At 34.7% G+C, this 15,602-nt stretch overlaps 1 protein-coding gene across 4 annotated transcripts in view; it reads left to right on the top strand.

Annotated features, from left to right (window-relative positions):
- Positions 1–15,602, top strand: part of DENND4A (DENN domain containing 4A) — a 52,302-nt gene that overhangs the window by 23,663 nt on the left and 13,037 nt on the right. For all 4 annotated transcript variants that reach the window (XM_040569772.1, XM_040569771.1, XM_040569774.1 and 1 more), the window contains 13 exons: positions 97–155; positions 829–973; positions 1,567–1,742; positions 3,799–3,899; positions 5,840–6,058; positions 6,300–6,445; positions 11,444–11,577; positions 12,453–12,588; positions 13,291–13,497; positions 13,601–13,729; positions 13,995–14,139; positions 14,276–14,395; positions 15,270–15,410. In XM_040569772.1, the coding sequence (XP_040425706.1) occupies positions 97–155; positions 829–973; positions 1,567–1,742; positions 3,799–3,899; positions 5,840–6,058; positions 6,300–6,445; positions 11,444–11,577; positions 12,453–12,588; positions 13,291–13,497; positions 13,601–13,729; positions 13,995–14,139; positions 14,276–14,395; positions 15,270–15,410 (1,858 nt within the window). The remainder of the gene's footprint in view (positions 1–96; positions 156–828; positions 974–1,566; positions 1,743–3,798; positions 3,900–5,839; positions 6,059–6,299; positions 6,446–11,443; positions 11,578–12,452; positions 12,589–13,290; positions 13,498–13,600; positions 13,730–13,994; positions 14,140–14,275; positions 14,396–15,269; positions 15,411–15,602) is intronic.

The raw sequence follows: 15,602 nt of genomic DNA, 5'->3' as shown, positions 1-15,602 counted from the left end.
AGTTTAAATTTTATCTCTGTGTTCTGTGCTATTGTTATATAGCTTCTAATAAATAAGTTCAGAATAAAACCAATGTATTTTAAAATCTTTTTCCAGCTATCTCCACATGATAACCTGATTCTTAGCCAACCTGTATCATCACCCCTTCCACTGAGGCAAGTAGCAGTATCTTCTGTTTGAATGTGAAATATGTTCTGACTTATACTGAAAAGTTTCAATGCTTTGAGCTGTAATGGTGCAAATTTAAGTCTTCTTGTCTGGTGCCTTTTGTAATTAGTGTATCTGAAATTTACTTATGGGATTAGACCTATGTCCTGTCAAGGAGACATAATTAATAATATCTGTGCTTGTTTTTTTTTGTTGTTGTTGTTCTGGTTTTAAATAATTTTAGTGGTTCTCGAGGCAGAAGATAGTTAGATGCCCCTTGTAGGAATTGGTACCTGGACTCCCAAGATAGTACAATTTTGGTATTGTGGGTTAATTAAAGGAGTTCTATGACTGTGTTAACTTTCATGTCTGTGCAGGAGAGTGATTAAAGAAATACATGTAGTTTCCCTGTAAATTGCTACTCAAAAAAAAAAAAAAATCATCGTGCATGTGTCCTAAAAAGAAATCTAGACTAAGAGTCTCAAGGCATCATGGTTACTGTTGGAAAATAACTATTCTTCACTGGACAATGAAATATACCAAGTAGTCTATTTTGCTGTCTTCTTTAAAAGAAATGTTTGTAGATTTAAGTTTATAAAATCTTTTTCTAATACCTTGTTTTCTTTTTTTTTTTTTTTCTGGTCACTTATAACTCACCAGTGTGTTTATATTTTTGTGCAGTGGGGGCAAATTTTCTACACTACTTCAGAACCTAGGACCTGAAAATGCAGTAACTCTACTTGTGTTTGCTGTGACGGAACATAAAATTCTCATCCATTCATTACGACCTTCTGTCCTTACTAGTGTGACAGAGGCATTAGTCTCTGTAAGTAGCGTTCTTTTAATCATGCACTTGTACATGGAAAGAATAATATTTTTAAGATAAAATCTAAAATTAGTAGTAATGTTGTTAGGCTTAGAGAGAACTTAAAAATTAGAATAAAATTTAAGATCTTTAGCAACATAATCTCTAATGATGTTCCATGAAGACCACAGAGAAAGGATAGCTACTGTTGGCTTTTTGTGTGTAAATATCATAGGTGATTATGTTTGGTCATCACAGTGCACTGACCCCAAATTCAGCGATTTCCTGTTTTTTTTCCCAAGTAGTACTGAATTCTATCCTTTAGAAGAAAGGAAAATAATATGCATTTAACATTCTCAATCAGCATTGTTTCACTACTTCTACCGTATGCAGTCTATTACACTGAAGAGCTCTGTTTCTACAGGTTAAACAAACTGAAATTTAGAGAAATGAACCCACTTTATTAAATAAAATGCCTCTAGAATTACAGTAAAGTACTCTATTACCTGTCACGTCAAATATTTTTGAAGTGGGGATTAGTCAAGTGTGTTTTATAATTGAATAGACTATTATACATGTTTAACCTATGTTTTTATCTCTGCATGTTTTCAAAGATGATATTTCCCTTCCACTGGCCTTGCCCATATATTCCTCTCTGTCCCTTGGCACTGGCAGATGTATTAAGTGCGCCATGCCCGTTCATAGTGGGAATTGATTCAAGATACTTTGATCTCTATGACCCTCCACCAGATGTTAGCTGTGTTGACCTAGATACCAATACCATTTCTCAGTAAGTATTTATTAACAATTTGTCTTTCATGTTAACTTTATTTTACTTCCCCTTTTCAAAGGGAAACTTGTCTTTTTTTTTGGTGGTGAAACTTGAGTGGCTTGTTTGTTTGTTTTTAACTTCTGAAATTTCTAATATATAATCTTTTTCAAAATGAGGATGCTAGAAATAGCTAGTTCTTGTTCAGCATGGCAGAGCGGAGGCACAGTCCTCATGGAGCATTACTGCCTCTTACTCTATTACATTGAAATCTTACTGCACGCATTAGCACGTTTCCTGGTTTAACCATATTATGTTTTGTTTCATTGGTTCCCTAGAGGAGAATAATCACCTTAGTTTTTCCTGATTGGCTTTCTTAGCGTTAAAGAAATTATGTCTTCAGATGGACATCTGCTTGAAAACTATATCAATGAAATTATAGTCCATATCAATATGAAGTATAGAAACTTGATACTGAGAATTAGAGACATAAACTTTAATGAATTAGAGTCTTAACTAAGACTTAAAATAATTCCATGATTAACAAATCAAAATAAATGTATTAGTATTTCTCCTTCAGATCTGCGTAGAGCCCAAAATTTTTCTGTCATACTAATTATCTATCATCTGAAATATTGGTAAGGGATAGCAATGCTCTATTAAAACCATTGCGAAATGGTATCAATAGCCAACATAGAGAAACTATAAAAGCACAAGGAAGACAAAAGTAGCTTCTGTCCAGAATTTTTGCCCGAAGGCAAGACTGGAATGAAACCACAAACACAGATCATCTGTCTTGGCTTCTGAGTAGGTATTTCCATGTCAATATTGTTATGATACTCAAAACGAAGTATTATTTATTTTTGTGTGATGATGTGATACAGAAATAGTCTTTTCTACAGAAAAGAGGGTAAGACTTCTAATTCAGAATTTAAAATAACAATAATAATAATTTAGCCTGTATTTCAGAATTTATGCTTGCATTTCAGTAGAATGCTTAATATATTCTGTGTATACTTAATGCAACTTCATTCTCAAAGTTTTTGGTCAGTGTTCTTTGTTATCCTTTGGCAGCAGTCTTTCAGCATTATTATGCTTAACTAAAAACTTAGGACCTTTTTCTTTTAAACTTTCTTATTTATAGGCTCAACTTTGTTTCAGTAGTTCCGTGTAGATTTAAAGAAGACTGTACATTAAGCATTTATAAATAGGATTTACGGATTTTATGCTGATATCAAGCTTGTACAGTAGTTCTACTCTGAAGCTTTTAGGAACTCATTCAAACTAGGCTGCAGTAACTTTGTTTTGTTTAGTTTTTGGTTAAGAGGAAAACTTCTGTACATTTCCTCTGTTATTTGTCTAATTAGGTATGTATTCATTAATGGAAATAGTTTCTTATTTCCAACTATTTCTGTTTCCATTTTACTTTTAACTGATTTTCTGTATGTTTGCTTAGGACACAATAGAATTAACTTGTTTTTACAGGAAAAAAGTGTCAAACATGCTGACAGTTTTTCCAACTTTGATAGGGTCTCGAGGCTTGCTGGTGCCCTCTGTTGACAAAAAAAAAAAATTGTAATTTTTTTCATTGTGATAACAATGTAGTTAAGTCTGTGTCTCTATGCGCTAAATGCAAAGCAGTTATATCAAGTTTATTTCAGGATATTATCAGCATTCTAGTCATTATCCTAGTATAAATAAATGCAATTTAGAACGTAGCATGTGTAGTGGTAGACTGTGTGATGGCAAGTGCTTAATTCTGTTAATCCATCCATCTTCCTTGAGTTCTATGTGGATCGATTTCAGTACTAAACTGATTTCAGCTAACTAAACTGTGTCTCCATAATGATTATCCTGAAATAATAGGTGTTGGTTGAATGTCTGTAATCAAATCTCCATACAGTAAATCAAGTTTTTACTTTGTTAGTTGGTTTTCAGTCCTTCTCAGCACAGTTTCAATGGAGCAAATTGTATATGCTCTCCTGTTACTATGGTGGGATAGAAAAATCTGGATACGAGCATATATACAAACATATTTCCAGTGTATACTTATACTGTTTTCCCTTTTTTTTTCTAGAACTGGAGATAAGAAAGCTATTGCCTGGAAGATCTTACCAAAGAAACCTTGCAAAAATCTGATGAACACTTTAAATAATTTATATCAGCAACTGGCAGAATGTGAGTGGGGAAGTAGAGAATGATTGACATCGGATATAGTGTGCCACAGTAACAGATAAATATAGCTAGTTAAATGTGTTCTTAAGTCACCCATTATACTAAACATAATTACAGAATAATGTTTTCATACAGAACAGCACAATTTGTGCTTTAAGTCCAAAGATTAGAACCCACGTGGGGGCTTTTGAGGTGGAGATTTGCATATATACAATGTGGAGCTCAATAGACACCACTTTGTATTACTGTTATCCTTGTACAAAAAAAAAGTCCTTATAAAAAGGGAATAATAAAGCAAAGAGTCGGTCAGGAGCTAATAATCTTCAGTTTTGTCATCAAAGCTGGCTCAAGTCTGCTGATATTTTGACAATTGAGGTAGCTTTGACAGTCAAGCTGATAGTACTTTTGTTCTGAATTGTGTTGCTTTATTCATGTAAATAATTTTACACCATATATGTTTTCAAGCCTTTCCATTCAGGAAAAAACCCAAAAGTTATTCTAGGCCTTTTGTTAGTTGCAAGTTTATTTCAAAAATATCTAAATACGATTGACTGAGGAGAAAAAGTACCTGAAACTTTAAGATGGGGGAAAAGGTTGAAGTTTTAAGATGGAAGCTTTCTAGAAACATTGAGGTCTTAACTGTACGGCAGTATTCTGTTTCTAAGTGGATGTTTCTAAGGAAAAGTTGGTTGTTGATAGAATCCTCAAATATTGCAGAACAAGGTGTGTTGAACCTTCATCTAAATATCCTTTTAGATATCTAAATATCTAAAACTGGATAGGGATAATGTTAGTGAAATTATTTGGAAACATTAGCTGGCCTCAAGTATATTTATGTGCTTGGGCATCATAGCTAAAAGGTTTTGTGAAGTGGGAAGGAACATGGCCAGCACTCTGACATACCTGTCTGCTTACAACGTTCTTTCCATAGACGATAGTGAGAGTCTGTTGAGGAGCAATCATGCAAGGCAGTTGTAACATCATGTAGCTGTGGTGATTGCTGTCACCAGAATTTAGTTGTCCTGCATAGAATATATAGAAACAGAAGTTTACTTACATATGCTGCACAAAAAAAGTGTATTACTGTTACGTGATGCAAACTTTCAATTGCTTCAAAACTTTGATGTACTTTATGAAGTCTTTCTAGAAAAAAATTAAAAACATATGTTCTCTGTAGTCTATATTTTAAAAGTACTGATCATAAGTTCTTACTACAGATTAAGCTACTTAAATGTGTTATCAAATTAAGGCTGCCTATATTTATATGATGTAGAAAGACAGTACTGAAACAATCTGTTCCTGGTTCTGAGACGTTATTAGAATGTTACCATAGTTTGTGTTTGTAGTGTTGAAGTCTTAGCTAGAGTTCTGATGGCTTTAGAAGATGTTGATAAAAGTATCTCCTTTAAGAGCAGAGGTTTTACTAGATAATTTACAAAAATGTCTGTTTTCTCTCTGCATCTTTCTGTTGCATTATGTTATGTTTTGATGGCTCCAGTTTGCATTTGATTGGTGTTTTTTCTGTTTATGTAAGTATTTAACATGCATAGTCTGCTTTTTGAGAACACTCCGAGATGAAAGGCTCTGTAAAAGAATATATACATCCTATCTATGTCTTTGTCCTTAAAATATGCTTATTTAAGCAGCTCTTGTATAAATTTTCACATGTTTATATAAGCAGGTTTGAGGTTTTTTTTAAGCTCTGTACATATTGGTTTCTTCTGTTGCTGTAGTAACTAACGTACTGAAAAGGTAAATTTATCTTGCTTTTAGTATTATCCAGACATTCATAATTTGTATAAGGTCAAGCTGAATCCATTGTTGCATATCATGATTGACTTTAATAGCTCAGTAGTAAGTAAATCTAGTAGGATAAAGAAAACTTTTTCATCAATACTGAAGAAAATCAATGCAAAGCATTATAATGTTTTTGTTGTTCACAGTGCAGCAAAGACCAAGAGAAGATGCATTAATGGAACTAGCAATGAATGACTATGATTTTAATTCCGGGAAGAAATTACATCTGTTAGATTTGGAGATCCAGGAAGCGTTTTTGTGTTTCATGGCCTCAATACTAAAAGGTTATAGGTCCTACCTGAGACCAATAACAGAGGCACCCTCTGAAACAGCCACAGATGCAAGTTCCCTCTTTGAACTACAAGGTAAAGAGTCATAAGCTTGTGTTATATATATATATAATTTGTTATTTCAGATTCTCTCGTACTCAAAGAATAAAAATGTTTGCAGTGTTAGTACTGTGAATGATGGTAGAAATTCAAGCGCAGAAGAAATAGTAGTGGCAGAGATTACAAAAAGTTTATTGCTCCTCAGTGTAAAATGTGACTTCTGATGAGGACTTTTTTTTTCTAGGCATTCTTACATGCTTCTGATCTCATTTTACAGGTTTCCTCAAAAGTAGAGATCGCTCACATCAGAAGTTCTATACATTGATGACCAAAACTCAGATGTTTATTCGCTTCATTGAAGAGTGTTCTTTTGTCAGTGATAAGGATGCAAGCCTTGCATTTTTTGATGACTGCGTAGATAAAGTAAGCAAGTCTTCATTTGCATTGTGTTGTTTTTTTTAACATCTCCAGTTGCTTATGTTATCTGATATATACATGGCAGAATATATTTGAAGTATAAACTTATTTCAGCCTCTTCTTACTTCTTTTCTTTTTCCTAGTTTCCTACTGGAGCCTTCCATTTCCCTTTTTTTTTAATTGGGCTTCATTTCAAACTCTCGAAAGTCTAAATACATTATGAGAACAAATCAGCACTGCTAACTTTCACATGTATGTTAGCTTTGAAATATTGGCCCGTAGCAAGAAGGGAAGTATTCTGACTGCAAAGTAGCAACCTGAAGATTCTTCATCAGAGAACTATATTCCTGAAATATAACAGAAAGCATTTATTTTTATAAATGTGTAATATTTTATGCAGCAGTTTAGGACTGAGGTTGATGAGCAGCACTGTAACTGATGTGAGGCAGTCTCATATTTTAATTATTATGAATAGAGTGTTACTTTACTTTTTTTTTTTCCTTTTCACAACATGTTGGCCAGTTCTTTCTAATAATAATTCTCCGGTTACTGTTAGAGAAGTCTTAGGATTGTACTGAAACAGAATAATTAAAACAAATCTTTCTCAATCATCCTTTCATTCATACTGCAGCTACTTGCTACCCTCAATTTCAAACCAGTTTGCTGATGTAAATACCTTAAATACAGTGTTTGTATTAATAGTCATCTTCTCTTAGATGAGTGTTTTCTAATGATATTACTGTCAAATATTGATGGATATGAAAGGTATGGATTTCTTAAATAGGCAAGATGCAGTATTGTGTCTCATACAAGCTTTGCATAAGCTGTTTGGTTTTTTTTTTTTTGAATGCTGTTGATCTACCATCATATTTTGTTGCAGTAATGTAATACTTTGCTCTCTGTTGCTCTATCATTTGTAATGAGAAGGAGGGGTGATTGTTAAGGATTTGGTGGCAAGGAGTGTGAAAATGCAACATGATCACAATCAATGTTTTTCATGACATAAGTTTAGACCTTTTGTTTGATTGGTGTTCACAGTAGTAGATGGTAGAATGTTGGATTTCCCAAATCAAAGTGGATTTATATTTTTTTTTTTAGTCAGTCTTTCATGGAAGTATCACTCCAATTTGTAGAAATCCTATGTTATTTACAAGGAAGGTCCACATTAGTGTTGAGTACTGCGAGGAACTCATTCTCTCCAAAGTACATTAACTTCTGAAAAATCATCATATTTCTGAAGAGGATCCACATAACTGTTTTGATCCTACATGAAAATTCCTAAAAACATTATTTTTTTTGTGTTCAGAAAAACAACCGAAACCTGCAATCTTATTTCTCTGTTTGCTTCTACTATAACACAAAAGAAGTTATGAATATTATAAGAAATTCTATACCTACTTGTCTTCTTACTGGCTACCTGTAACATTCTATTCTGGGACACTAATGTTTAAGTAATGCACATGTTGTCTACGATTTCCTGTGAAGTAGGTCACCAGCTGTTTATTCCATAATACTGAAGACTATGTAACTATGTAAATTGCTATTTTGCAGAAAAGAAAGTGCAAAAGAGCTAAAATGAATTGACATTTGAAAAACAAATCTGAATTCAGTTAAGCTTAAGTTTGAGATGAATATAAAAGTATGCTATCATGATATTTAATGTTCTTTATAGCTTTTGCTAGTCTGAATATTTTATTAGTGGTTCTCAAAAGTGTGCTTCGCAGTTTTACAGCATGAGTTTACAGGTATTTGTAGGTTGTAAACTGATTTAAATACAAATATTTATGTAATGTTCACTCTGATTATGCTAAGGTTCAGTTAAAAAGTCTACAGCGTGTAGTGCGTGCTAAACTGTATGCTAGTTAGCGTTTAAAAAGGGAGATATCATAAATGGGAATATACACCAGTGACCAAATACTCCTGGACACTATTTATCTTCGTTGTGTTGCAGGTTCTCTCTGACTAATGTTAAATAGGATTTTATTCAAAATGCAGTTACTCTGTGAGTGTCAGATTCTATCTATCTGTTCTTTTTCATTTTGTGGAATGGTTTATGAAGGCACTGAAATTGGTGTCCTAGCTAATGTTATTTTGCCTCGGAATTCAAACAGCTCTCCTCAAAGAGTAGTGCTTAGGCTGATGATGCCACTGGGAAGATTGCAACTAATCTGTTGGAGCTTTCACCTTTTCTTAAAGGTTAAGTAGGTGCTTGCACAGCTGAAGCTGAGGCTCATCTGTTCTAATGCCAGTCATTCTGCTAACTGATGCTGTTGACAGCTTCTTTCCAGTATGAAAATGCTCATGACAGTGCCATGAGAATAAACCTTACATAACACACTTGTAGTTCTCCAACTTGTATTTCTGGCAGTGATGATTTCTTTGTTTTGAGGGGACAACTACCTCTGTTCCAGAGCTAATTGTGGGGAAATTGACACATTGGAAATACTGTGTGTAGGATTTGCCATGGTTTTAGAATTTGCTTGCAAAACTAGATTTTCATCGACATGAGGAATGCAGTTCCCATGTAAGATCTCATTGAACAATGGTACGGTTCCTTCATCTTCTCCTTCCTGATTTTTTTTTTTTTTTAATTTCTGATACAGTGCTTACAGTAAAGAAAGATTCAAGATATTAAAGTGTACCAAGGAGTGCTGTAGGAACTAGAGTTTTAGGCAGGATGTTTCATGTTGATGACCAGATATCAAACTTGAATGATTACATTCGAGTGAATATTTTCTTTTATATTAATGTCTTTCACTAGGTGAACCAGTACATGAAGGGGTATACATGGAAGAGTGATGTCATGGATTGAACGATGATAGAACACTTTCTCATGGGTAGTTACAAACCACTGGGTTGAGACAAATCTTATGTACCATGAAATTAGTTATCCATAAAATATTACTTAAGCCCTGCCTCAAATCATTTACAAGAATATTTTAAGCTGAAGAATAATCTGTTCTACATGTTATTTTATCCTAGACAGCAGACAAAATGGGTAATTAAGAATCTTTTCTGCTGGTGAGAGGCATTGGCTAATTGTCTCAAGTTTTCATTTTCCCATGAACTCAAAAATTACTTCAATTTGGAACATATTTAAGCTACTGACTTTATTGTATTTCACTGCTGAAACTTGTAGCTCTGGGTTTTTTTACATCCTTAGAAGATTTCATTTATTTCTGTGTTTCAAGAGCCGTATGTTTTTGCTACTTGGCTGATTAGATTTGCTAATACTTTCCATTTATCTCATGCAGTAAAATGTGTAATTAAGAGCACCTCTTTGTATGTTTATCAAATCTTAAATGTTTAAGAATTCTACTGAAACTACTTGATATATTTCCAACCTCTGTGGAGGGAGAGAACTGTAGAAGATGTCATTTTTCGCATGAATCTTCTGTTGCTAAACTTCTAAGGCATGAAGAACATACATCTTTGGGTTCCACTGCCTGCTTATTAGTTTCATTGAAATAACGTACCATTTGGCTGTAATTTGATTTCCATTTAAACCATTTAAATAATGGCTATAAATGTAAACTGTGACAGTATTTGAACACTGGGACTGTCAGTATCTGAATAAAAAGCATGTTCTGTGTGCTGGGAAGTAAATAGTTTTTGATAGTGCCAACTCTTTGAGATGGAGACGTCTCATCCCGCAAGCAGAAGCAGCACTTATGAGGTATTGGAGCAGACAGAACTGGTGACAGACGATCAGAGAGAAAGCAATACAAATACCAGCACAAATATTAACTGAAGGCTTGCATGTGGAATGTAATACACATTATATTAGCTCTGTTCTTAGTGGTTTCTGTAATGTGAACAGTAGCAACAGGAAGCTTGTAGTACTTTGTTAAAGACTCTTCATCTTTTTCTCAAAGGGAAGCAGTTCATAATTTCCCAGAGTCTTGTTTGGAGTGGCTGAATTTTGCTTTGGTTCTTTATTTTTTTTCTCACAGACAACGGAATAAAATGCCTTCAGTTAATTGTTGGACAGTTTTTCTCCCACTTGATCCTGCAGTTTGCTGCTTTGAAATTTGTCTGGAGCATGCTGCTGTTAATAAAGTAGGGGAATTAATTTGTTGAGAAAGCTACCTTTGAAACGCTCCCCAGCCCTGCGGTTTACTAGGGACTCTTGACTGAAGGTAGCGTTGCTGCGATCAACCTCTTGCCCTCAGCAACAGCCAGGCTAGCAGAGCAAAGACACACAGTCGAATTACCAATTACAAAGATGAAAACAAAACAAATGTGGACAAAATCTATGCTTTCTGATAACATTGCAAGTTGCCTTTCTTAGCCATGAAGTGAATTGCTGTCCTAGCTACGAGAGAACAGGGCCACCCGATGTCTGCTCTATTTTCATACATACAACTGAGTTGACTGAAAGAGGAAAAAAGTCTTGAAGCTGTCCTGTACCTTTCAGATGAATTTTTCTTTTTAGAAGGGCCAAGCTACTTCTACCCCCTTTAGGTTAGGTGACTTTTTGTTCCATTATTTCTTTGAAAGTGTGTGTACTTCTGTAATCTCTGCAAGTTAGCATGATGTTAATGACTCTGCAAGTGACTGAAATTTCTTGATAGTGTTGACTATAGATTCTCCATAGATTAGACGATTGAATAGTTTGTTACTATTTGCATTGCTTAAAATGGCGGTGAAAGAAGGTCTAATTTTTCATATTTAAAAATAAGGTAAAAATTACTGCTGCGGTTGCAAACGTTTACAGAAATGTTCTTATGCAGAATGATCAGCCTCTTCGTACAACTGCTTACAATAATCACCTGAAAATAGGCAAATCAGAGTATTTCATTGAGTGTTGACTATTGGTTTGGTAAAGTTTACAAAAAAGATACAACACTTATTATTCTCATCATAATTTCACAAGGCATCCTTACTCTTAAAATACAGTCCTTTGCTGATACAGACTCAGCATTGCTTGACCATATGGCTGTAATGGCAGAAAATACCCTAACACTAGGAAACACTAGTAAATACTTCTTTTAATTTCTCTAGGTAGATATGGACAAAACTGGGGAAACACGGCTTATAGAGCTGGATGAGTCATACAAGAGTGAGCATACAGTTTTCATAACTCCACCTGAGATCCCTCATCTGCCAAATGGTGAAGAGCACCCTCTACAATACAGGTGACTTAAAAACACAGTAGCCAAAATCGTAACAGCGGCCCTTCTGTTGTTAGTTTCTATATTCTTGTAATAGCCATGAAGTACAGATTTTTTCCTGTTGCTTTTTATTCTGCTGAAGTAAAAAATGTGTAAATGAAATGCCTAGTATGCCAACTCTTTGGAAGTTTTAATGATTTTGTGCGTGTACACGTGCATGTCTGTGTGTACACAGAAGCAGTAATACCTAATGAAGATGACTGTATGTTCACATTACATTGTGCTAGCTGTTGACGTTTTTTAAAGTTAAAAGTAAAATTAGTAGACTCAGTCTGTTGGCCTGCTGCAACTACTGATAATCATCCAATCTGAAGATACTATTTTGAAAGAGTACATTGCAGAGAATCACTGAAAATTGGTGTTACTATTTTAGTAATTATGTCAAATGAGTTTGTCTGTTGGTTTCTTCATTAATTCACAGAAGCATTTTTAAATCTAATCTTTTAGATAGTTATTGTTTATATTGATTTTTATAAGCCTCTGTGATATGATGCTTGCTGGGGACTAAGACAGATTTTTGCATTAACTGGAATCAATACATACTAATACACTTGACACAGTAATTAAAGGAAATGTTATTAAAGCAAATGTAGCTAACAATTTAAGTTGCTTACACTGAAATAACATGTTGAGAGACTTATTGTGCAGACTTATGCTCATGAAATCATGCAGATGGTTTATTAAACCTCTTTGTCAATGGTGTCTTTTGAGGTTTTACTCCTGTATTTTCTGTTTCCTGTGTAGCTTCTGGAGCAACTGTGTAATTTTGTTTGCTGTTCTATAGTGTGTTTACTTTGGAACCGCCTTGTGGGAGTTAAGTGACACATTTCTTTTTACAGCTATAATGGGTTTCCAGTATTAAAACTAGATTTGTTTGAACGACCTGAAGGATTTCTTACAACACCTAGTAACAAACTGTCCTCAAAAACCAGTAGTCCCAACAGCCCATCACCGATGTTCAGAAGAACTAAGCAGGTACTTGCAGGTATTCTTATAGTGTGAGCTACTTTGGAAAATAGCAGCTTGCTGCATTCATTTTCTGTTCAGCTGTAAAGACTGACATTGGAGAGGCTGCAGCCTAATGATTCTTTGCTGATGTGGAGAATGTAGGATAGCAATGCTAATTTTTCTTTGAATGTTTACTTGTACTTATTGGTTTTGCTTATAATGTATTGTACAGGGTTCCCGGGCACAGATGGTCACTTGCTGTGCTGTCTCCACTCCTTCAGTGTTCTTCATCCTGTTCTCCATGAGCATAAAGGCCAGGTTGGATGGGGCTTTGAGCAATGGAAGGTGTCGCTGCCAATGGCGGGGGTTTGGAACTAGACATTCGTTAAAGTCCCTTCCAACCCAAATTATTCTGTGATAAACTGCTGGGCTTCCACATCTACTTCTTGTGTTTTTTTTCGCTACCTGAGGTTTCAAGACAGGCTCTAACCTGCTCATATGTTACAAAAAATACATACACAGAATAATAAGCTCATGTTTCTTGAAACTTAGGATGGGAGTACTGCACAGCAGCTGTATTGCTATCCCTCAGTTTGCTTTCATTTTCTTATTAACAACATATTCAATAATGTAGTTCCTGTAGATAAAATGATACGTGTTTGGTTTTAACATGTAGATTTGTATAACGTCTGTGTAAATACACAAATAATGTTTTTTGATTCTTTACAGGAAATTAAGTCTGCACATAAAATTGCTAAGAAGTACTCATCTATACCACAGATGTGGTCCAAGTGTTTGTTACGTCACTGCTATGGTCTTTGGTTTATCTGCCTGCCTGCATACGTGAAAGTGTGCCATTCAAAAGTTAGGGCTCTGAGAACTGCGTATGATGTCCTACAAAAAATGCATACGAAAAAAATAGATCCGCCTGATGAGGTAAAATAAGCCAACCCCAGAACTTCAGAAATAGCCCACAGTTGTAATGAATGGAGTATGTATTTGACTGTGGAAGGACAATACTAAATGTGTGTATTTTCAGGTGTGCTACCGAGTACTTATGCAACTGTGTGGACAGTATGGTCAGCCTGTGCTAGCAGTGAGAGTACTTTTTGAAATGCAGAAAGCTGGCATTGACCCTAATGCCATTACTTATGGCTATTACAATAAGGTAAGTATTTTCAAAGGGTGTGCGTATGAGCATTTTTATGTAGGCAAATAGAAGCAATCAAAATAAGCTTCAGTTGAGATGTAATTCTATAATTTCAAGTAATCAGAAGAAATTCAAGACAGAATAATTATGTTGTCTTCACCTTTGTAGGTTTAGAAGTCTACTTTTATAACTGCCAATGTAACCCAGTTTGAAGTGAAGTTAATGATTCACACCTGACTGTTCCTTTGGATGACTTTATTTGACTTTGATATTTCCAAAATAGGCCGTTTTAGAAAGTACATGGCCTTCAAGCAATCGAGGTGGCTATTTCCTATGGATGAAGATAAGAAACGTTGTTTTAGGAATAGCACAGTTCAAAAGAGCATTGAAAAAACTGCCAGCAAGCACATCACATACGGCCCTTCCTGGTAGAGTGTTCAAGTACATTTCTTTATCTCAACGCTGATAAGAAATTATTTCAAATAGCTTTCTGTTGTATATTTCAAATAGCTTTCTATTAAATAACATAATCATCTTTATTCTATTTTTCCCTTTTTTATGATGGGGGACTTTCAGACTTTAGCAACAACACATCATTCAAAGAAGAAATCAGGCAAGGGAAAACTTGTCTTCAAGATATACAAGAACAAAAAGAAGACAAGAGAGAGAGTGACTCCAGTTCTTGTATGTATCTTGTGAATATAGATACCTAGTTCACTGTGGATATATGGGGATTTCAGCAGAGCTACGTGGGGTAGTTGATTGTTTTACAATGAATGTATGTGATAATACCAGTTTATGCTCATGCCTGAAGTTCTTTTCTCTAAGTGTAACTAACTTAGATTTTAAAATTGCCGTTCTTTTTCCCTCCTCAGTTTCAATAAGTTGTGATAATAGAAAAGACTAATAATAATAACAGCATAATGGTTTTGTCTTTAAAAAAAAAAATAAAAAAAAATTGCTTTAAAGGCCTAATCAACCGGAAGGCCTCTTCTACCAGGCTGTTTTCTTCCTAAATCCCATAAGAGGAGAATGACTGACTGAGTATTTGCAAGTCTGTGAGATCAGGTCTAAATTACTCATCTCCCTGGAATTCCTCTAAAGCAAGGAGATCAAAATGAGAAGGGCTTTGAATTTGCTGTGGACTTTCTTCAGGTTTCTGCTCATGATTTCCTTAACTGCAGTTGGGAAGCATAAACTTTGTGAAAATGTGTAGCAATCGGATTTAAAGTAGTCATACATTTGTACTATGCTGTTTCCCATACACACTCGTTGAAAATACTCTTCGTAATAAAAGTTGTCCTTGTAATATAATTATTTTATTTCTTTCAGTATATTTTCCCTACAACTGTTGCAAACGTCATGTTGGCAATGAAATATCCGTAGATCAGTTCTAGCTTGAAAATCTTTGCACAACTAAATATTGACCTATGTATTGTGGGATATATGCAACAAGCTGTCATTTAGTCCTGCTTGAAATGTCTAATAGGTAATGAAAACTCATTTTAAATTAAGTTGCTTTGATTCTATATAACTGTCTGTCCTTTTCTGTACACAGTGTCTGAAGTGGAGAGTGCAAAAGGGAGTGGTGACTGTCTACCTAAACTAAATTACCATAACTCAAGTAATGCCAAAGCTGCTTCTAGCATAGTGCGGCTCAATGGTACTGTTGACAATACAACAGCAGAAGCTAGCACTGGTATGTGGAAAAAAATAAATTTGGATTCTTCTGTAGGTTTGTCTATATGTATTTCATTTCCAGTAAGACCTCTATGTAGCATGCCTTGAGGTCTTTTGTCCACGTAACTTGCAATATTTTATGGGTGTAACAGCAATGGCCAATCATATTTGTGTGAGTGAGTTTAGGTTAGAGGCTGCATATGCTATTTCA

The sequence above is a fragment of the Cygnus olor genome, chromosome 11 (assembly GCF_009769625.2).
Source record: "Cygnus olor isolate bCygOlo1 chromosome 11, bCygOlo1.pri.v2, whole genome shotgun sequence".
NCBI classification, from domain to species: domain Eukaryota; kingdom Metazoa; phylum Chordata; class Aves; order Anseriformes; family Anatidae; genus Cygnus; species Cygnus olor.
This window is presented reverse-complemented; position numbering and strand designations above follow the sequence as displayed.